We start from the raw sequence: 23,343 nt of genomic DNA, 5'->3' as shown, positions 1-23,343 counted from the left end.
ATGGCTTAAAGTTGTCGGTGCGCCAGTTACTCCACTCTTCCACCTAGAACGTGTTGCATGAAAGCCTTGTGTGCAATTTGATTTCCAACCGCAATAATAAAGTAGAACACAACTCGGCGACATCGCCGGTGACAGGGGCGTCGCGGGGAGCTTTTGGGGGTTTCCAGTTACACTACTGCAGCGGCGCCTGATTCGGGTTTTAAGTGAACAATTATAGTAGCCCACAGTAGCCGCAGTGGATGTCACTCTTTTTAACGAACGCAAGGGCCACAGTTCTCGTGGCGGAACCCGGGGTGCCAAATCGCACCCTCCTGTGACTTTCCCAGGAGTAATCAATTCAACTTCCCAAAGTCTCATGGAGATCGGATGAAAGGTGTGATAATGCATAAAAGACAAAGAAAAAAAAACACACACACACACCAGAGGCGTAGCGACCCTTCCCGGCGCCCGGGGACAAACTTTTCGATTTGCACCCCCCCCTCAAGATTTCGATTTGCATCCCCCCTCAAACTTTCGATTTGCACCCCCCTCAACCTTTCGATTTATTTTTCCAACCCATTTTGGCGCCCCCTAAGGTCGGCGCCCGGGGACATATGTCCCCCCCCTCGCTACGCTACTCACACACACACACACACACACACACATATATATATATATATATATATATATATATATATATATATATATATATATATATATATATTACGATTTACGATAAGTAAATATTAAACACATATTCATATGGACGTTGTGGGCTAATTTTTAACATATATAAAATTGTATAGATCTAATTTCTAAATACAGAAGGGACAGGGTGAAAAAGGGAGTACGATACGCACCCTGCGCAATCGATCTTTTGCGCATGGGTCATAACCTAACTTTCTTCCGGCATATTAGTCACTTCAAACTTCCCTAAGTAAACCTGGATTTTGTGATCTATTTTAATATTGAGGTATTTCGTCTTTTGACGTTTGTTTATACTCATAGCATAGATCTAGACTAATTACTATATGTAGTTGTTAAAGTTTTGATTACATGTTTATAAAGTTATGTGTTACCCGTGCTTAATGTAGATCTAAATCTACTTAGGCTAATATTTTCTTCAAAATGAAAATGGCTGCAGTGCCAGTGCAAGTTAGGTAAAAAATTAGGCTACAACCATCTATTCTAGATCTAGATTCTAGACTAGATCTAGATTTAGATTTCTAGACTTCTGTTATAGGCCTTAAGCTAGATATATTATTTTCTAGTATCTAGATCTAGATTTATCCTAGTCTATAGATCTAGAATTTCTAGATCTATTCTGAGTCTAGAATCTAGCTAGATCTAGAAATTAGATCTAGATCTAGGAGATCTAGATTCTAGAATCTAGATCTAGTATTAGGTTTAATTATGGATTTTTTAAAATAAAATATTCTTTTATTTCAAATACACTATTAAGTTCCTTACCCCTTAGCCTTAAGAGAACATTTGACACCACATTTAAATATCTAGCTTACTCAGTTGACGAGAAAAGAGAGAATTTTAAAATTAGTCTAGAATGGAAAATGAATGACAAAACCCACGTTCTCGATCCCTGCCGGCATGACATGACGTCGTGAACTGGTGTGCACAAGTTTTTTAAGGGGTGTGTCAACTTAGGTTATTTACTCACCGGAAAATAACAAAAAAAAAACAACTGGTTGATAATAAAACTAGATCTAGATCTAGTTATTTATTAAATTGGTAAAGGAAAATATACATTACAAATTCTACTCTACATGTTATTCATACCATTTTATGAAATAATGAACACTTGCATAACTCAAATTACCATAAAAAATATTTTCATTTCAAATTCTAATTTTATTAAATATGCTTAAAATAATATGATTGTTATGATAGTCTATACATACAAGAAATAGGCCTACATTTTACACTCAATTCACATTATATTGAGTCAACAGTGTGGAAGCTGAAGTTCATACACGGTATTAGTGTCTTTTTTTTTTACATTACATTTTTTCTTCATATTGAAAACGTGACGTGTAATTTTTTTTTAATAAAATCTCCAAACATCGTCACTCGCGTGATTGCTTGCTTATGTTTACTATCCCGCGGGTGAAAAATCCCACCACGGTCGAGGGGTCACTGTGCGGTCAGCAGGCCTATAGTACACGTCATAGAATGAACACGCGTACACGAGATCGTCGGTGTCTTCACTTCTCTCCCCCCCCCCTTCTTCAAGCAAATTATAATAGAGTAGAGCCGAATGGATACAAAACTAAGACTAATTTTAAAACTTAGCTTAATTTTTTTTTGTCTACTCTTAAAAGATAAAGCAAATGTAGTTTAATGTAGTAAGGTAAAGTAATTTAAATAATCAATATCAACTTGAAGTCGATCTATCTTGATAAAATCTGTCAAGAAAAAAAACGATAAAAGCTCTCCATCCTGAACTTAAACCAATTGTAATTTTAACAGACGAAATGATGCTCGCGCACATTTTTTTTTAAAACTAGATCTACGTCTAGCTTTAAAAATAATAAACAAATAAACGCTTAAAATGCCCGTAAACAGATTATTTAGCGCCAAAAAAAAGGCAGCTGAACAAGCATTGTTTAAAATACGCAGCAATGAAAAAGGCTAACTGCCTATCAAATAAGTCTAAAAATCGCCCGAAATTAGGCCTAGCTCTGAAAAAGGCCACTGAACGAGCATCACTAATTAATTTATATAAACGAATAGGCCACGCAGCGTTGACGAGGTTAACCACCGGTCACGAATTAAATTCAATGCAGCTACTGTCGGCCCACAGTGAAGAAAAAAAATCAATATAGGCCCTACTAATATTTTAATAAAATTACTAATACAATAATAATTTCCACAATTTTACTTTTTCTGCACACGCTACAGTTGAATTATAATTAAAATACTAGACTTAAAGGTTCATTCCGCAAAAAACAAAAACTAGTTGTTTCTGTGAGGTAACTAGCGTAACAATGACGTCACGATAGTAAACAAAGCGGACAGAAATTTCTGCATGGGTACCTCATCCTCATATTCAATTTTTAAAAAATGTATCAACAGATCTGTAATTAATCATTATAAATATCTCAATTATATATTTCTGCATTTGTACCAGGGGGTTTCGACCATGTACTGGGCCGTTTAAGGCGGCAGTTCAGTTTTTCCCAAGAGTACTCTACAAAAATAGCGTGTATTAATTAAAACCACGTATCTCGTGAATATTTCGAACATTTTAAGGCATGGCGTCCATTTAGTTAGCATCTCACATTAAAATAATGATGAGATTTTGCGATATTAGCAGTTTTTTCATTTGTCGTGTATAGGACCCCTTAAAAAAACGGAAAAAAAAAAAACGACGCGTGACGTTTCAGGGTCAGAGGTCATCCCGCCATCTCAGCAATGATCCAGACTACTTGTATATTTTTTATTAGCTAAGATTTTTTAAATACTGATGTCCGATAATAGACTCTTCCATAATAATAGGTGTGTTGGGTTGTTAGTAGTATTGTAATCTCAATTAACTTTAGGGTTATTAATTAGTAGGTTGAATTATGGATTTTTTAAAATAAAATATTCTGTTATTTCAAATACACCATTAAGTTCCTTACCCCTTAAGAGAACATTTGACACCACATTTAAATTTCCAGCTTACTCGGTTGACGAGAAAAGAGAATATGAAAATTAACCCACGCAGCCGGAAAAAAACGAGAATTTCAAAATTTAATTTCCCGGCCGGGAAAACCGGGAATTTTGATGAATAGCCGGGAAATATCTTTAAAAAAACGGGAAATCTTTCTTCCCAGCATTTCCCGATGTTTTTTTTTCTCCTTTCGGGTGTCACGTGATTTGAACAGGGTATAGGCCTATCCAATCGACAGTATCGCCACATCTCGTGACCTAGTTTTGGCGTACAAACCTAGTCTCGCCGGTTCTCGTGGTGCCTCTTTACCGTTGATCTGTTTTCCGCCCATCACGCAAGCTTACACTGTACATCTACTGATATACTAGCTTAGGGTTATCCAACATTGGGGTGATGTCATTTTTTTTTCAGGATTGGTTTAAAATTTAGTTTAGGCTACACATGATTTTTTTTGGCTTATTTGAAATATAACATGTTTCGTAAAGTAATTTAAAAATTTACCCCCCCCCCTGAAAATTTCAAGTGCCCCCCCCCCCCCCCCAGGAGAAAAAAGTCTGGAAGAAGCACTATAGAGCAGCAACAAATCTCCGCCATTCCACTCTGTCTTTGGCGAGCCACTTTAATTCTTGCCAGTAGCCTGCACTTCTTCTTCCATCTCTCTCCTTCATGTTCCCAGTGGTCTTCCTCTCTTTCGCTTTCCAGGCAGAGTCCTCTGATTTTCAATTTATGTCGATATTTTTTTTTTTAAGGAAGTTTTAAAAATTCACGAAAGTAACGTAAATGACTTCTTCAGAAACAGCCCACACACGCATTTCAAATATTCCTATTTAAATCCAGTATTGCAGTAGTTAGGCCAAGTGAATATGTGCAGCCCAATATTCAGAATTTCAGCTGATTTCCAAATTCTTCAGAACGCAAACAGTCGAAAACTTAAATTATGATTTTTACCATGCCCATCTTAAAAAAAAATGTAATATATATTATAGGGATAATTTACGATTGAATACAAGAAAAAATAAATCATTACAAGGTTAAAATAAAACTTAATTGACACCTTTTTACATTGTAAAATTAAATTTAAAAAAAAAGTTGTTTATAAGGTAAACATTAAATTGCAATTATACAAGACATTTAGTGTTATTTTAGAGTAACATGAACTTCTTTTATTTAAAATATTAGCTTTATTAAAAAAAGAATTATTTCACTAATTGCGCAAGACTGCTTTAATTGCTGTTAAGCTAAGTTAAGGAAAATACTAAAATATAAAGTGCTCTGAAGAGTAAAAACGGGGGGAAAAAATGAAGTTGTTAGAAAAAAACTTTAAATCAAGGCTAGACAGAACATTATGTCAACAAATAGAAAACCATAAATTAATTAAGAAAACTGAAAAATAAAAATTTTTTTTTGTCTATTTATTGTTAAATTAATATACTCTTTTGAACATTTAAGGGCATGGGCGGGTGGTGAGTACCAACTTCCTTATTTCCGAGTCTAAAGATGTAATTCTTGGCTAATAGTTATAACTCAAACAGTTAAGCATAAAAATATATTTTTTTTAATTTTTAAAATCCTCCGTTTCCATGGTGAGGGCGACCATATTGGATTTTATTGACGATTTTAAATGGAAATAACTCAAAAATGGTTTGTACAAATTTCATGAACACTTAATATAGTCTGGAGACACAAGACTTCTAATAGATTACATTTTCAAAAGAGAAGATGGTTTTTAGCGCAATTTCCATACTGGAATTGCGATTATTAATTCGTCATTTCTGGATGTGTGTCCGCAGCTTTAAGTCGTATCTCCTCCTCAACGAAGCAATATCGAGGACTAGTTCCAAAAGCAAATATGTTAAGCAAGTTCCAAGGATGATTGTGGGCCAAAAAAATTCCCGGAATTCCTTCCTGGATTTCCAGGAAAAGCCAAAAAACCTCGAAAAAATGCAGTTTTTGGCAACCAGACCACTTAGCGATTTGAAACATTTACCAATCGATTCCTGTCATAATTTAGAACAATATTGCTGAAGAAAGTTTTCAAAAATATCCTTTTGTTCGGTCACAAAAATTTTTAAAAAATTACATTATACATAATACACTACAGTACTATATAGCAATATAGAGAGCGCGACAACTAAATACCTCCTACACGTCCGCAAATTGTTTTCAATCTCGTTAATAAATATTTTTTCTATTTTGTTTTGAATTATTAAAACTACTTGTGTTGCATTATTTATTTGCTGAATATATGATTTATCTCGATTTAAAATTGTTATGGATAACATAAGGAAATTGCGCTTAAATTGTCACTAGCCTTTATATGAACTTGATTTTTTTTATTACTTTTTTTCCCCCACACATCACTGTAAAAATTTCATTCTTTCGTCTAATTATTTCACTATTTCAATAGCTAGGCCAATGCCGCTGCCGAGAAAATCGGACAAATCGGCTTTTCCCTACCCCCTGCATGTTTAACTCTGTTTTTTGCATGATTTTATTGTGTTTATATTAACATGTTATACACCATTCTGTTCGTAATTGAATAACCTTTTAAACTGTATAATTTTGATTTTAATATGATTTCAAACGTTGAAGAAATCGCCGATTAAATCGCATTTTTTACCCTCCGCGGCGACGTGCCGATTAGGGGGGAGGCTTTTTCGCCTTTTTAAAACAGGGGTGTTACTTTGAGTCTATAGACTCTTCGAGTTTTCGTACTACAACTGTGAAACTTGGCAGAAATACAGATTAGATGTAGACGTATACAGCGCAGGGTTCGTCGTCAAAATATATTAAATACTTTTGGAGATATCGTACAGCAAAGTTGAACCAAGTTTCCAGGGTTATTTATAGACCGATTTTTAATTTGAACCCTGCGCTGTATTGCTGAAATCTGGACGTTTATTAATATGTATGATATGTACTATAATGCCCTAAGATAGAGACGTCTATAGACTTTGAATTGGACCGAAAATCAAAACATAACGCGCCGACCGCTGTCCGACTGAACCGCTCGGCTGTGCTTCGAATCGCCCTCTTTAAACAGACGACGCGTTACAAAATATTTATACACGAATCGAGTTTACATACTACAACAGTGAAACTTGACAGAAATACAGATTAGATGTAGACGTATACAGCGCAGGGTTCGTCGTCAAAATATATTAAATACTTTCGGAGATATCGTACAGCAAAGTTGAACCAAGTTTCCCGGGTTATTTATAGACCGATTTTTAATTTGAACCCTGCGCTGTATTGCTGAAATCTGGACGTTTATTTATATGTATGATTTTCTCTACAATACCCCCAAATAAAGCCGCCCATACATTTTAAAATGGAGCAAAAATTAAAATTAACGCGCCGACCGCTGTCCGACTGTTTGCTCTGCTGTGTCGATCTACACACCGTGTGGCACATCCGAATGCCTGGTCACGTGACGCTAGGCGGTCGATCCGATTGGATGATACTGTAAACAATTTCTAAAGATAGATAGGCCTACATGTGTTCCCGTGTTAGACTCGACGGCTACTTCTATTTTATATAGATTAGATCTATAAGCCGACAGGCATGTTTCATAATTTTGTCCTTACCCATTTAAAGGGGAAAAAAGTCTTATTAATATTTACGGCTCAGGTTTCAAATTTATCTTGTTTTTTAAATTAATCCAGATGGTTACTGTCCGATTATAACAATTCTGCGTTTCGCGTACCCTAATTTCATTTAAAATTAGAGCATTTCTTTTTCATAAAAACGGCTTTAATTTTTTTCCCGGTCCCCCTTTTTTTCACTACACATTTAAATACGCTTAACAACGTGGAGGATACTAGCCTGTAATAATTGACCAAAAAGGGATGGGGTGGGTGTGGGTGGGCATTCTGTATAACACCCAACGTAACACCCATAGCCTACGTAAGCCTCACCCCGCCCCCACTAGTCCGTGACGCAACGAGCCGATGGTCGTCGCCTTTGATGTTGTACAACACCCGTACGGTACCTACTCAGTTCGTGGTGGATTCATACCCCACCTACCTCCCCCTTCACTTTGTGGAGTTGATGTTACTAACCCTCGGGCATAGATCAAGAAATCTTGCCAGACTTTTGTCTCTGAAAGTACATAATATTCGTCTGACACATTCATCGGGTTGGCCGACTAGCCTATCCAGCGGTCGTGTTTACGTAATAGGGCAATAAAATTCGTTGGTCAGCAGATCTGGCTAGTCAGATTAAACAAAATCTAGGCAAAAGCTGGTGGTGGTACACGTGTCTGTGTATAGCCAAACACGGTGATCTTACACAATTTCTAGAGTCTACAAGATCTACACAGTCAAGCACTCAAACACGTGCTTTTTTCTTAAGAAAGTTTTTAATTGTAAAAGGCCTACTGGTAGGCCTACAAAAATACATAAGCCTACTTACTACTAGCATAAACATTGGGCTTAAATATAATTTATGTTATAGACCTATAACTTACACTAGATCTATATCTTGTGCAAGTTTTTTAAAAAAAAAATTTCCTCCAAAAAATATTTTATTGAAATTGTAAAAAGGAATAATTTTAATATGGGTAATAATATTACGTAATTATCATAAAGCACACTCTGATTCTGATCAGACACATTTGTGACTAGACTAATTTTATAGCAAAATAACAAGAAATATAATTATAATGAAATAGGCCTAAATTTTGGAATAGAGTAGGCCTAAAGTATTGGACATAGATTACATAACATCTTTTAAGAAGTTACATAATCACAAATTTACTATTGTAATAGCATTCTTCCCTTTGTATTGTAAAACTTGATTAGTTATATTTTCTTTTAGTAGGCTATTAACTTGAAGTTAACTGACAATGAGCAAAAGTGATTTCAAAACTAATTAATGGTATATTTTGAGCAAAGGGTGGTATTACATAACCTTAACATTTGATAGTTATGTAACAATGTTGGACCATTTTAAATACTACCATTAGCTTCAGCATATATAAATGTCATATTATAGATTAAAACAGTGTTACATTTAAACAATGACTTCTTATCACATTGATTATTAGATGGTTTAAAAAAATTGAAAGGGGGGTATTACATAATCTATGAGATTAGTCGATTATGTAATCGAAGGACACTTTTTAAAATAGCATCATTGGATTCGGCATACAAAAATCTATAAAATATCATAACATGACATCAATTGATGAAGTCTGCTTGCTTTAATACCACTTTTAGTGGAAAACTCTTTAAAATTTGGTCCATACCCTCCCAGTATTTTTCCTCTTTCAGGGTCTACCCCGGTTGTCTGAAAAAACTGCTATTTTTTAATGACAAAAAAATTCATAACTTTTTTGTTTATGGTCAGATTTTGAAAATTTAAACTGATCTGTAATCAGATTGACAGCCCCTATCCAAATATGTAACTTTTATATTGTTTTACTGAAATTAAATTTTTGCATTGGCCTAGCTAATTTCAACAATTAAAAAAAAGTTTTTAAAAATTCTAAAAGTGTTCTATCAGTTTTATTTGAACATATATACAGAGTAACTGGAGCAAATTTAGTTTAGTTCTGATAATTATTAACAAAGTTATTTCAACAATGGTACAAAAAACATCAAACTGAGAAAAACGCAAAAAACCAACAAAAAGTTGCAAAAAATGAAAATTTACCGCTGTATGTCACTAAAATCGACCATATTTATAGACAAAGTATGGTGCTGCTGAATATATTCCTTCTGAGCTTGTTCAGCTGTTAGTTTTCTTTTTTTTTCTGGCGCTCTTTGTTTTACCTAGAGCTATAGTACAGCTGTTGTCAAGGTGTCTTTTTTGGCGTCCTTCACTGAGTCTTCGACTATGGTTTCCTTCTTTTGACAGCAATGCCATAGCATGCATGGGTCCAAAATTGAATAATGCTATCGCAGAAACAACAGTATATTTTGCATGGTCTCATGTCTAAACCCAATTATGATAAGACGATGTCTTTGTTTATTGTGAATGGCCTTGTTCTGGATTCTTTTGCAGTTGTATACTTACGGTTTACAACATTTTTATTACTGCCACACCATGCTTGAAGCAAACCCTTTACACTTTTTTCATCAATAGTAGCCACTACATCACAGTTACACTCTAGGCAAGGAAATGTATTGATAACAATTTTTAATAACATCAATAAGCAAATCACAGTCGACAATAATTCTGCATGGCTGTGGTTTACAATTAGCACTACCAGTACTAGATGTAGCATTGCTTTCTTCTGTCAGTAAAAACTGTGTCTTACGTTGCCGCAGTTTCTTAATAAATGTGCATATTACATCTGCACCAGTGCTTGTCTGAATAGTTTTAGACTGAGTAGAGGTAGCTGCAATCAGTTGCATTCGGACGTGCCCTTACTTTAGTAAATTAGTTAGATGTGTGTATCTATTTTTAGCGAGTGATTTGTTGTACCCATTATCGAATGAGAAACAAATTAAATCGTCTCACTGCTTATGATAATTCACAAAAATTAATCTAACTGTTAATAGTATATTTAATTGAAATAATTATATGTTAAAATAATGTAAGTATTTCACAGAAGCTTAGAGAAACAAAACTAGATCAAACTTAGCCATGCGCTGAAACTAAGGCAATGTTTACTTCTGAAACGAGAATTCCTATCTCTAACTAGCTTCCGCCGTTGAATGCCAATGAAAAAATTTAGGTAAAAAATGTGCATACCGGAAAAACCCGACTGAGTAAAATAAACAACTTTATGACATAGGAAAATAATCACATTAAAATAGGTATTTTGATTGGTCCTTTAATTTTAGAACAAATAAAGAAAGGAGGTCACAGCCTTTCCATTGATATGAAACACATTAGGCTTCCACGAAGCCCAATGGTACTTTTCTAGGTCGAAGAATGTCTATTTTTACCCAAAAGTAAACTAATGACCCTGTACATACTACTTTGAACCCGGCTTTTCATAAATAAATGTTTTTAGGGTCATAGCAAAGTCATTTTTAGATTAAGCGATGGTTATTCTGTATAGATCAAGTAAAAGTGGGAAATTGGTGATTTAGAGGATTTATGACGAAAAGTACACCCGCCCATGCCCTTAAAAATTTAACATCATGCCTGAAAATTTTAAAAAGCATAGAAAAACAGACATAAAACTAACAAAGCTATGTTAAATTTATTATTAAAAATTGATCAGCCTCGTTTGATCCTTGCTCGTCTTGTATTGTAATCCAAATGAATTCGGCTCTGATTGGGTTGACTCGTCATACCCCATAAATGCATTATCAAATAAACATAACATACTAGGATGTTGAAGGACCAGTTGCGGAAAAGGGCAAACTCACCTTGCACCATATCTTCTTATTTCTTTCCCAAATATCTAGAGTTTTGTACTAGGCAAAAGTGTAGCCTAATCTAGTCCAGCAGTTCCTGTGGTCTAGTTTTTAGGCTCACAAAACTAGTCTTGACTTTCTCGTGAGCCTTTTTACCTGCTTAAATATACACCACTGTGCTAGCTTCGAATAATCAACATAGGCAAGACGTTTTCATATTTTTTTGCAGACCCTGAAATCATGGTATAAAATTTAGTTTGAATGAAGTAATCATTTTCCTGTTAGAGTAATTTTTAGCAGGCGACCATTTTCCTGTACAAAATATTTATAAATTTGCCTTTAACTGTTAGCTAGTGTGATCTTTGTTGTCTACCCAACATCACATGAACATTATTGCATGGACCCTTGATTTTTTTCATATGCAGATGATAAAAATCAACCTAAAATAAACATTATTGACATTTCTAAATGTGGGTCATTTGTGCTGAAATGCTGCCATATTGATATTTTTAAGGTTATATTATTGTGAAATCAGCTATATTGTAATCATAGTTCAAGTAGGGCCTACTAGACTCTATGTGTGTCTTCCATTTTTTCAAAGTATTTTTGTTGTTTTGTTTCATATTTTGTAGTTTTCCGTGAGCCAATACCAAATGCCTAATACTTAAAAACATTGTAAAGTATAAAAGTAAGTAAAATCACCATTTTGGACCTGGTGATCAGTATGGCAGATAAGGTAGAGTTTCCTTTTGTGTCAAATGTTGAGTCAGGTACTTATTAGAACTGGATAGAATCAGGGATATCCTATGGACCCAAGTCTGGTGTCCAGCCTTAAGAATTAATTTGGCTGTCATGCTCTCAATGCTCAGCGATGATGTCCCATATTGGGAGTACATATTGGTGCCATTTGGCCAATTATTTTAGTCACCATGTTAAATACTGTATTATATAAATAAAATGATCCTTCATACTAATAGTAATATCCTAATATATAAAACCCCCGTGCGCACTTCTCTCTCTCTCTCTCTCTGTCTGTCTGTCCGCAAAATATTTTCGCCGGACATCACATCAGAATCTACAGAGATATATCGAGAACTTTATACGGACTTTTGTTGAAAATAATATGTTAGATGTTTTAAATGTATAAGTAATAACCATAATTTTATTTAAAGAAGAAAAATAAAAAATAAAGGCGTATTCGAATGTAGAAAAACAATTTTATTTATGCAACCGGAAAAGTGTTTAAACTTGGGACAAGAACGCATATAACAATGACGTCGCTTATTGTTTACACTAAAAAAGGAGCACGAAACTGATGACGTCATCTTCCGCGTTTAGAATAAAAAGAAATGAACTATTTCATTCAAATATGATTTAGAGCTATGTACGCTATAAAATGTATACAATACGATTTTCTCGGCCTAAACTTTAAAAAATTATTTTATCTATTTGGATTCTAGATCTAGAGATTCTAGATCTACATTTAGACTCTATCTACTGTAGAATCTATTCCAAAAATAAATGTCTATAATAAACTTTTTCAGGACTTAAATATTTTATAGAAATCTTTGTTTGTTTAGCAATGAAACTGGCTAATTTTGGGTAAAAAAAATTAATTTGAAAAAATAGGCATATTCGCGTAAGTTATTTTTTTTTAAACACTTCTTTTATTCTCCATATTTTAAAGGTACCTAATTAGCTGAGATGATAGTGTACTTGATACCACACAGGTGGTGCTTGATCGAGACACACCAAGTCAAACCTAATTTTTTTTTTATATGTGAATCTTCCTATTTTAGACTATAAAGAAAGAAACTACTTTGGAAATCTTTGTTTATCTATGCAATTTGCTAATCTCTATAATGTATGAAGCAAAGTTGTCGGGTGCCCGACATCGGGCACTTCCCGGCGCCGCAGGCGCTTCAAATTTGGCAGGATCTTGCCTTGGGGCGACAACACGGGGGCCGGTGCCGGTTGGCCTTAAGGTCTACGATGAGGGGTCAAAACAGACCTCGACTGACCGGCGCCTTATATGAGCTATAAATCGAAAAAAATTTGTCCACGTAGGAACCTCTTCATAACTCCTGAGGTCGTAGACCGACCCTCGGGCAAATTAATTAAGCATTCAAATTCTCAATGTTTTTGAAAGCCTAAGCGAAGCTGGGCAGCATGCCTAGTTCATCTATAAAAAGCAAAAGGACTAATATAGGTCATTAGACTTATTTAAAAAAAATTTTCTAAGCTATTGAGTTACTTTGTAAACACTGAGGTTTAAAATTTGATGCAACAGCCTACGTTTAAGCTTAGTGCAGACACTAATTAAAGGCTGCTGAATTTTGGTAGGTTAGTTCAAATTCTAATTCTTGACTGTTTTATCAAATGTTCAGATTTTCAAGAGGAACTCATAAAATATGCAGACTATAAAATGTGTTGTTGTTGGTGATGGAGCTGTTGGTAAAACATGTTTGCTTATTTCCTACACAACTAATAAATTTCCATCTGAGTATGTTCCAACTGTAAGTATAACATTATTTTTTTTTTTTAAGTTTCCATGACATGAATGTAATTATTCTTCCTTTCAATATGACTGAGTTGTGGGGTAATTAGTAGGCCTATTTTAAAAAATCTGTTTCCTTTAGTGCTATTTTTTATGGAAATTTTAAGGCTCAAGCGGTGTGTGGAGATTCTGATTTCCAATATGTGCCTCTTATTTTGAGAATGAACTTTGCCCAATGAGTACTGTTCCATTAGTTCAAGTTAAACCTTAGTCAACAAGTGGGTTGTATGTGAAATATTTTAAAATTTGTCAGGTCTTTGACAACTATGCAGTAACTGTAATGATTGGTGGTGAGCCCTACACACTGGGTCTGTTTGATACAGCAGGACAGGAAGATTACGACAGACTAAGGCCACTGAGTTATCCTCAAACTGACGTGTTTTTAGTTTGTTTCTCAGTTGTATCCCCTTCTTCCTTTGAGAATGTTAGAGAAAAGGTAAGTAACTCAATATGTAGTTGTAATCATTTGATACTTACATATGTTTATGTTGCCTGTAACCATTCATTTATTCAACATAATTTGTTAGTGTTATTTAACTTTGGTGGTTGATTTCTTTGTCAATTCAATCTTTGCAGTGGGTTCCAGAAATCACACATCATTGTCAAAGAACACCATTTCTTTTAGTTGGGACTCAGATAGATTTAAGAGATGATGCTACAACAGTGGAGAAATTGGCAAAAAACAAGCAAAAGCCTATCTCTTCTGACAATGGAGAGAGACTGGCTAGAGAGCTGAAGGCTGTCAAATATGTTGAGTGTTCTGCTCTAACACAAGTAGGTTCAAGACTGAGTCATATTATAGGACTATAGTCTTACTTATTGAACTTGAGCCTTAGTTGTAGTTAGAACTAAACTCTTACTGTTAGAAATAGTCTTACTTATTCAGTTATAGAACTAAAGATTTACTTGCGTAACTAGTCTTACTCATGGAACTAAACCCTAACTTACTTTTAGATTAAAGTCTTACCTGTAGAACTAAAGTCTTACCTATAGAACTAAAGTCTTACCTATAGAACTAGTCTTACTTGTAGAACTAAAGTCTTACCTATAGAACTAGTCTTACTTGTAGAACTAAAGTCTTACCTATAGAACTAGTCTTACTTGTAGAACTAAAGTCTTACCTATAGAACTAAAGTCTTACCTATAGAACTAGTCTTACTTGTAGAACTAAAGTCTTACCTATAGAACTAAAGTCTTACCTGTAGAACTAAAGTCTTACCTGTAGAACTAAAGTCTTACCTGTAGAACTAAAGTCTTACCTGTAGAACTAAAGTCTTACCTGTAGAACTAAAGTCTTACCTGTAGAACTAGTCTTACCTGTAGAACTAGTCTTACCTGTAGAACTAAAGTCTTACCTGTAGAACTAAAGTCTTACCTGTAGAACTAAAGTCTTACCTGTAGAACTAGTCTTACTTGTAGAACTAAAGTCTTACCTATGTAACTAGTCTTACTTGTAGAACTAAAGTCTTACCTCTAGTCTTACCTATAGAACTAGTCTTACTTGTAGAACTAAAGTCTTACTTATAGAACTAGTCTTACCTGTAGAACTAGTCTTACTTATAGAACTAGTCTTACCTGTAGAACTAGTCTTACTTGTAGAACTAGTCTTACTTGTAGAACTAGTCTTACTTGTAGAACTAGTCTTACTTGTAGAACTAGTCTTACCTATAGAACTTGTCTTACTTGTAGAACTAAAGTCTTACCTATAGAATTAGTCTTACTTGTAGAACTAAAGTCTTACCTGTAGAACTAAAGTCTTACCTATAGAATTAGTCTTACTTGTAGAACTAAAGTCTTACCTGTAGAACTAAAGTCTTACTTGTAGAACTAAAGTCTTACCTATAGAACTTGTCTTACTTGTAGAACTAAAGTCTTACCTATAGAACTTGTCTTACTTGTAGAACTAAAGTCTTACCTATAGAACTAGTCTTACCTGTAGAACTAAAGTCTTACCTATAGAACTGGTGAGGATAAATGTGTTTACATTTTTTTTTCAGAAAGGGCTAAAAAATGTGTTTGATGAAGCAATCTTAGCAGCACTTGAGCCCCCTGAACCCCCCAAGAAGAAGAAGTGCCTCATTCTTTAAATCTGATATACAAGTTAGAGTATAGAACTTGAAATCAATGACGAAATGTAACTTTTTTTCCTACTCTTCATTGTGTACAATACACTTTAACATGTTAACACCTTGTTGTGGCATTTTCTTATGCCAGTAGTTTGAAAAAGTGGGCTGAAATAACTTTTATTAGTGGTCTGTATAATGGTACAGTCCATATTAAAATGCGTGAATAAAACAGGACATGTTAGGGCAGTTTTGTTTGACAAGTTTCCTTGTCACTATTATAATCATTAGCTACATTGTCTACATAATCAACCACCATAAGATTGTATTAATAGGGGGGTGGGGGGTGCAAGCATTGTCTTTATTAAACTGTAATGACAGGTTACAACAGATACATGGGCCAGAGTGTGCTCTAGCAAGGGCTGGCTGAGCTCAGTGCCAAATGACTAGAACATTTTGTTCATACAGCTCACCTGAATGGGGTCAGAGCTAATTATTTTCTTTGAACATTTGCATGCAAACAAGTAGGTTTAGTGTTAAGATCTGGGTGGAATAGTTTCATTATGACATCTGCAACTTTTGTGCATGGTCCATATCTGATTCACTTTGTATGTATTATATACTGTACTGTAAGTTATTCTATTTGTATTTACCATAAAGCACCAATGAAATGATGTCTTATTTTTATATCTTTCATACATTTGAGTCCATTGTCCTGTTCAATTAACTTTTATCTGTAGCTGCTTTCCTAGCTAGAGATCATCTAATGATTCCAATGGCTTGTGCTAGCTAGAGATCATCTAATGAACAGATCCTATGTATTCATCATACAATTATGTGTAGTGTATGGTTCTCATGTCTTCAAATATTCCAGTTTGTCATTATAACCATTATCAAAAAAACTGGTAAATCAAATTTGTTGACAACTTTTATCTAGGACTCTTTAATTTTTTTTAATGCATGTTCAAGATTTGTGTACTAGGGGTACAAGCAATTTTCAACTGGTGGAACTATAAAATGGTTGAAATGATTCAATAAAAAAAATGGAACTGAGTTGCCCTTGTATGAAATATTTGACAGTATATGGCTCCAGATTGGTGAGAGGGTTTTTGTAAGTAGCACAAGCATTAGTAGGACAGAATGTTTCAGTTTATTCCCTGCCTTTAATGCACAAGTTTTAGTCAGTCCTTTTATCTAGGGTGCTAGCTTTCAATCATTGCTACACAAACCTCACATTCAATTATATTGTGCAGAGCTTTTCTATTGAGATTTTTTCACTCACCAACAGATTTTGTCTCCCTAGTGCAGTGCATGTAAGATAATAATGAAATGTTTGAGATTTCAACTTTTTTAGATGTGTCCTTGAACTTGAAGGGTATGGGCTGTCTGAAATTGCTATATAATTACGATTAACGAAAGTAACCCACTGGCAACAAGGTCCATGTGTGAAATATATGTTTATTAAAAAGTAATAAAGCGAAGAATAAAAAGAATGCTTATTATGTCAGTACAAGATATGGACTGCGATGACGTTAAGTTACCATCCACAGCATCACGTGTTGTGGTCAGCTGACTACTGTGGGGGTGGCTGGTTGTGTATCACACGTACTGAGTTCATGGCCCAGCTTAGGAAGTAAAAGAGGATGTTAGGCCCAGGGAGCCGGCAATTCCTACAGCTAGCTGCTACCAGGTAGCAATACAGGAAGTGTAGGACGAAGATGATGAGTAGAATTAGGAGGATTAGTTTCCACCAACTTGTCCAACCTTCTGGAAAGTTAAAAAATAAACGTCTAAATCAATAGGTCGGTTGTATCCAGTACTAATTGTGGGGCAGTGAGTTCATTAACTAATGCTTTTAACTGTTGATGATTGGCTTTAAAAAAAAAGATTGTGATCACAAAAGCACATGTGAATACAATCAAACGCATAAACATGTAAAATACAAAGCCACATACGGCTAACAAACACTACAATAAACGAAACAAAGGCTCTAACTCTAATAACTAAATCTACCGTCCATACCAGGCCCATAATCAGAGGCGTGGCAGGGGGTGCGAACCGCACCGGACACCATTTAGGGGGATGACACCAAGGCAAAAATAGCAAAACATATAGAGAAAAATGATAATTCCACTTAAGTGATTAATTCGAGTGTTAATTGGTGTCGTAAGAGGTGCAAATTGAAAGTTGGTCTCCGGGAAGGGTCGCTACGCCTCTGGGGGGTGACACCATTAAGTGCTGCACCGGGTGACGCCCGACCTCGCTACGCCACTGCCTATAATATAAAGCTCAAATGGTTTCTATGGCGGAAGACATGCATATAGTAAATAAAAATACATAAAAACGTTTTAAAACAAGCTTTCGTGTAATAATTCACTAAAAAAAAATAAACCGGGAGTGATCTCCCCAAAAATTTCTCGAATATTGTTATATAAAATAACGGGATGGAAACTCGGGCTGTAGACATGATTTTAAATACTTAAAGTTATAAAAATAGAATAAAATCTCGTAGACAAAAGAATTGCACACCAAGTGAACGCCAAATAAAAAAGTGCATAATAGTGCGCAATATTATTAGTACTCTAAAAATTTACATTAGTTTTTTGAGAAATCGGAAGTAGCGTAAATTACTACTTCCGGTCAACGGAAATTACTCAAAATTTAACAGAAGGTAGAGAATTAGATCTTTTACTTACAAAAACATGTGAAATTTCATTTATCTATCTGAAGTAGTACTCAAGTTATAGGCTTTTGAAAAATTCAAAGTAGAAAAAGTTCCACTTCCGGTTATCGGAAATCGCTCTAAAGTTGATACGGTTCTACGATTTTGATAAAATACTTATATATGAAATTTCATCAACCTAGCTGTAACGGTACTCAAGTAATCGTGTTTACACACGGACAGACACACACACACACAGACATACGGACAAGATTGCAAAATTATGTTTTTCCGTATCAGTGAGGTGTAAAACGTCGAGATTTGTAAAAATCTCGATTTTTTTTTTTTTGCACGATTACAATACTTTCTCTATACTTCGTATATACGAGAAAGTAAAAAGGAGAAAATAAATCACTTTCATTAATATACAATTTAAATAACTTTACAAAGAATAGCGTGGGTCTCTTCCTAAATATTATAAAAATGTATCCTATAAGCTATAGATAATATAGTGTTCACGATTTTCTTTATAGTGATATAAATAGTGGTAGAGTCTATATCTAATTTATATTTACAGAAAGGAATTTAATTTCTCCTTTTTAGTGAATTGTGGCATAAAAGTCTCTTATGAACAGTGTTTCTTCCAGACTTTTTTCTCCGGGGGGGCACTTGAAATCTTCGGGGGGGGCGGTAAACTTTCTTCGGGGGGGCGGACACTGTTAAAAGTATATATTTTCTATATAAATTATATAAATTTCATTTTGTTCGGGGGGGCGGTAAAAAATTTTCGGGGGGGCTTCGCCCCCCCGAAGAGATGCCTGGAAGAAACTCTGCTTATGAAACAAAAACAAAACAATGAATGTTTTATTTATTAAAACAAAAGTGGTTTAATAATTATTATAATGAGCTTATGTATACAACGGCTGCACAACTGGTGTTTATTACGGCCAAATAAATACAAGCGCAATATGAAAATATGGCCTTAATGTTGACTGAATCTCTCAAACATTTCAACCAAAACTTACCTCTGAGGGAGTTTTGCCAAGTCTGTTGTGGGGGTGGTGGTGGAATAGCTTGAGGCTCCTCTGTTAATTCTTCAACACGGCTTGACCTACACAATTTCACGTGATAGGTATTGTGATTGTCATTCATTGCATCATTTAAAAGGAGGGTTTTCTACATTGTTTCTTTCATTGACCCATTTAACAACAAACCGACCCATTAATCAGACAACCCGCCGATATATCAATCAACCCATCCGTCAATGTTTCTTCCAGACTTTTTTCCCCGAGGGGTTAGGGGGGTGGTAGACTTTCTTCGGATGGGGGGAGGGGGCTCCGCCCCACCGAAGAGATGCCTGGAAGAAACTGCCATCCGTCGAACCATTGGCCCACCCACCGACCCATTAATTAGCCCACCCACTGACCCATTAATTAGCCCACCCACAATATCAAGCAATGTATCACCGCCACTGCTGATGGTGACACAGCCGTCTATTAGATCACCTTTCTGGGGAAGCTGTTCTAGAGGTCTCCCGTGACGGGTCCATCTCTTCACTGTCCTCGCTACTCTCCTCTCGTGGGGATCGCATTTTTTTTTTCTCAGAGCTTGCTCGGGCTTTCTTTGGCGGAGTTTTAGAGGGAGAAGGGGACGGGGTTTTTACGGGAGAAGGGGATGGGGTTTTTACGGGGGAAGGGGACGGAGTTTTTACGGGAGAAGGCGTATATCTTATAGTGTTTTTCCTCGAAGGAGGCCGACTTGGACTATTTGTTATAGAAGATGGCAGCCGACTTGGACTATTTGTTATAGAAGATGGCGGCCGACTTGGACTATTTGTTATAGAAGATTTCGGCCGACTTGGACTATTTGTTATAGAAGATTTCGGCCGACTTGGACTATTTGTAGTCGAAGATTGCTTGGTATGGACAGGTGATGGCTTTTCTGAAGCAATTGGCGAATCACGTTCTGAATTGTTTCCGACAGAATTTGTGTTTGAATGACTGGAAATAATTTCATTTTGTTCGATAGATAGTTGTGAGGAAGTTGGTTCATCTAGAAACATTTCTTTATTTCCACTCTCGTCGTCTATCAGCTGTTCCCTACTTTCGTCGTCTATCAGCTGTTCCCTACTCTCGTCCCCCAGCAACTCTAGACGGTTGCCACTACCTGTATTGGACGGCATTTTGCTCGCGGTAGGCAACGTCAAAGATGGATCACTCGACCTCAAGGAAGGTTTTTTTGAGAATTTTTCTGAAATTTGTCTGCTTTCTACTGGAGAAATAGGAGACAGCGGACTCTTTCTAGATGCAGGACTGCTAGACTTAGGAGTTTGGGTCGCTGCTGGAGATTGACTTGCGTACTTTACAGATGGGTTTGGTGAAGGACTTCTTATTTGTATTGGCGAAGTTCCAACGCTGTGTTTGGGTGAGGGACTTTTAATTTGTATTGGCGAAGTTCCAACGCTGTGTTTGGGTGAAGGAGATCTGAGAATAATGGGGGATGGGCTTCCTGTACACGAATCGGATCTTTTACATCCAGGCGAAGGGCTCCTGCGACATTCTGGCGAAGGACTTCTAGGGCATTCTGGTAATTCTCTAATAGATTCAGACGATGACTGTGGAGCTAGTTCCGGTACTGACTTTCTGCTTGAATACCCTGATGATTTCCGGCTCGAAGGTTTGGGGATCTGGGTCGTCTGTGGTGCCTGGTTACAGGAGTCTGGCATCGAGAGCTTGATAATTGTTTCAATGGAGGGTTGTTCACAGCACTGACCTGGCGGGGTGCCACGCCATTTTGTTGACACTTGAATCATATTAGGACATGGCATTTGATTGGCTAAAAAAATGTCTTGCTCAGTTTGTGTTCCATTTTCAATGTCGCTTTTTGTAGGACAAGACTGAGTAAGGGGAAGTGAGAATTTGGGCGGTGACCGGCATTTTTCAACCTTTAAAGGATGTTTTTTCGGAGAATTTGGAGAGAAATGTCGACTATTCTCTTCATTCAACTTGACTAGGAAAGACAAGCTGAAATATAGGAGTGAAAGAGTTTGAGAGAGAATGATGGGGGCAGAATTTATTATTTACTACAGTGAGACTTTTAGCTGAGTAAAATAACTGGCTACCATTTGAATGTCAAATGTCTAAGTGACTGTTTAGTGTGATATGTCATTTGTGTAATTACTTCAGTGTAATATGTAACAAGTTCAGTGTGATGTGTGACTAGTTCAGTGTGTTGTATGACTAAATCAGTGTAATGTGTGACTAGTTCAGTGTGATGTGTGACTATTTCAGTGTGGTGTGTGACTAGTTCAGTGTGATGTGTAACGTGTGACTAGTTCAGTGTGATGTGTGACTAAATCAGTGTGATGTGTGACAAGTTCGGTGTGATGTATGGACAGGTGGGTTAGTGCTGTATGGACAGGGGGGTTAGTGCTGTATGGACAGGTGAGTTAGTGCTGTATGGACAGTTGGGATAGTGCTGTATGGACAGGTGGGATAGTGCTGTATGGACAGGTGGGTTAGTGCTGTATGGACAGGTGGGTTAGTGCTGTATGGACAGGTGGGTTAGTGCTGTATGGACAGGTGGGTTAGTGCTGTATGGACAGGTGGGATAGTGCTGTATGGACAGGTGGGTTAGTGCTGTATGGACAGGTGGGATAGTGCTGTATGGACAGTTGGGATAGTGCTGTATGGACAGGTGGGATAGTGCTGTATGGACAGGTGGGTTAGTGCTGTATGGACAGGTGGGTTAGTGCTGTATGGACAGTTGGGATAGTGCTGTATGGACAGGTGGGATAGTGCTGTATGGACAGGCGGGTTAGTGCTGTATGCACAGGTGGGTTAGTGATGTATGGACAGGTGGGATAGTGCTGTATGGACAGGTGGGTTAGTGCTGTATGGACAGGTGGGTTAGTGCTGTATGGACAGGTGGGTTAGTGCTGTATGGACAGTTGGGATAGTGCTGTATGGACAGGTGGGATAGTGCTGTATGGACAGGTGGGTTAGTGCTGTATGGACAGTTGGGTTAGTGCTGTATGGACAGGTGGGATAGTGCTGTATGGACAGGTGGGTTAGTGCTGTATGGACAGGTGGGTTAGTGCTGTATGGACAGGTGGGTTAGTGCTGTATGGACAGGTGGGTTAGTGCTGTATGGACAGGTGAGTTAGTGCTGTATGGACAGGTGAGTTAGTGCTGTATGGACAGGTAGGTTAGTGCTGTATGGACAGGTGGGATAGTGCTGTATGGACAGGTGAGTTAGTGCTGTATGGACAGGTGAGTTAGTGCTGTATGGACAGGTGGGTTAGTGCTGTATGGACAGGTGGGTTAGTGCTGTATGGACAGGTGAGTTAGTGCTGTATAGACAGGTGAGTTAGTGCTGTATGGACAGGTGGGTTAGTGCTGTATGGACAGGTGAGTTAGTGCTGTATGGACAGGTGGGTTAGTGCTGTATGGACAGGTGAGTTAGTGCTGTATGGACAGGTGGGTTAGTGCTGTATGGACAGGTGGGATAGTGCTGTATGGACAGGTGGGATAGTGCTGTATGGACAGGTGGGATAGTGCTGTATGGACAGTTGGGTTAGTGCTGTATGGACAGGTGGGTTAGTGCTGTATGGACAGGTGAGTTAGTGCTGTATGGACAGTTGGGTTAGTGCTGTATGGACAGGTGGGTTAGTGCTGTATGGACAGGTGGGTTAGTGCTGTATGGACAGGTGGGATAGTGCTGTATGGACAGGTGGGATAGTGCTGTATGGACAGGTGGGTAAGGGCTAGTGATGGGACAAGTCTGACCTGTTGTCTTCGCAAACATCTTTGCTCTCCTCTGGTGTATAGCGAGAGGTGCAGGATGCTGGCTCAGAACATTTCATCTCACTAGTCAAACACAAACATATGGTGTCAATCATAAGATATCATGCCAAAATTAAAACTTGCATGTTAATAACCCTTCATAAACTTGCACGCATGCACACACATACAGAGACCTATACAGATTTTCGGGTTAGGGGGAGCGGCTAGTCGAAAAAAAGGCGCCATATATATATATATATATATATATATATATATATATATATATATATATATATATATATATATATATATATA

The 23,343-nt window shown here is 36.7% G+C and overlaps 2 protein-coding genes across 4 annotated transcripts in view; one reads left to right on the top strand and one right to left on the bottom strand.

The window, feature by feature from the left end:
* Nucleotides 1–870: 870 nt before the first annotated feature.
* Nucleotides 871–16,635, top strand: LOC131944001 (cdc42 homolog). The gene is made up of 5 exons (XM_059304438.1): nt 871–952; nt 13,350–13,478; nt 13,773–13,955; nt 14,096–14,293; nt 15,517–16,635. The coding sequence occupies exons 2-5, from the start codon at nt 13,374–13,376 to the stop codon at nt 15,604–15,606; spliced, it is 576 nt and encodes a 191-aa protein (XP_059160421.1). The 5' UTR covers nt 871–952; nt 13,350–13,373; the 3' UTR covers nt 15,607–16,635.
* Nucleotides 16,636–16,947: 312 nt separating this feature from the next.
* LOC131943997 (serine/arginine repetitive matrix protein 1) overlaps nt 16,948–23,343 on the bottom strand; it is a 38,289-nt gene continuing 31,893 nt past the window's right edge. For all 3 annotated transcript variants that reach the window (XM_059304427.1, XM_059304429.1, XM_059304428.1), the window contains 4 exons: nt 23,032–23,112; nt 19,750–21,267; nt 19,270–19,355; nt 16,948–17,349 (listed from right to left, as the gene is read on the bottom strand). In XM_059304427.1, the coding sequence (XP_059160410.1) occupies nt 17,156–17,349; nt 19,270–19,355; nt 19,750–21,267; nt 23,032–23,112 (1,879 nt within the window). In that variant the 3' untranslated portion in view covers nt 16,948–17,155. The remainder of the gene's footprint in view (nt 17,350–19,269; nt 19,356–19,749; nt 21,268–23,031; nt 23,113–23,343) is intronic.

The sequence above is a fragment of the Physella acuta genome, unplaced genomic scaffold, assembly GCF_028476545.2.
Source record: "Physella acuta isolate Inbredline_101_S28 unplaced genomic scaffold, ASM2847654v3 ptg000476l, whole genome shotgun sequence".
Classification (NCBI taxonomy): domain Eukaryota; kingdom Metazoa; phylum Mollusca; class Gastropoda; family Physidae; genus Physella; species Physella acuta.
Note: the sequence above shows the minus strand (reverse complement) of the source record. Positions and strands in the feature narration are given on the sequence as shown.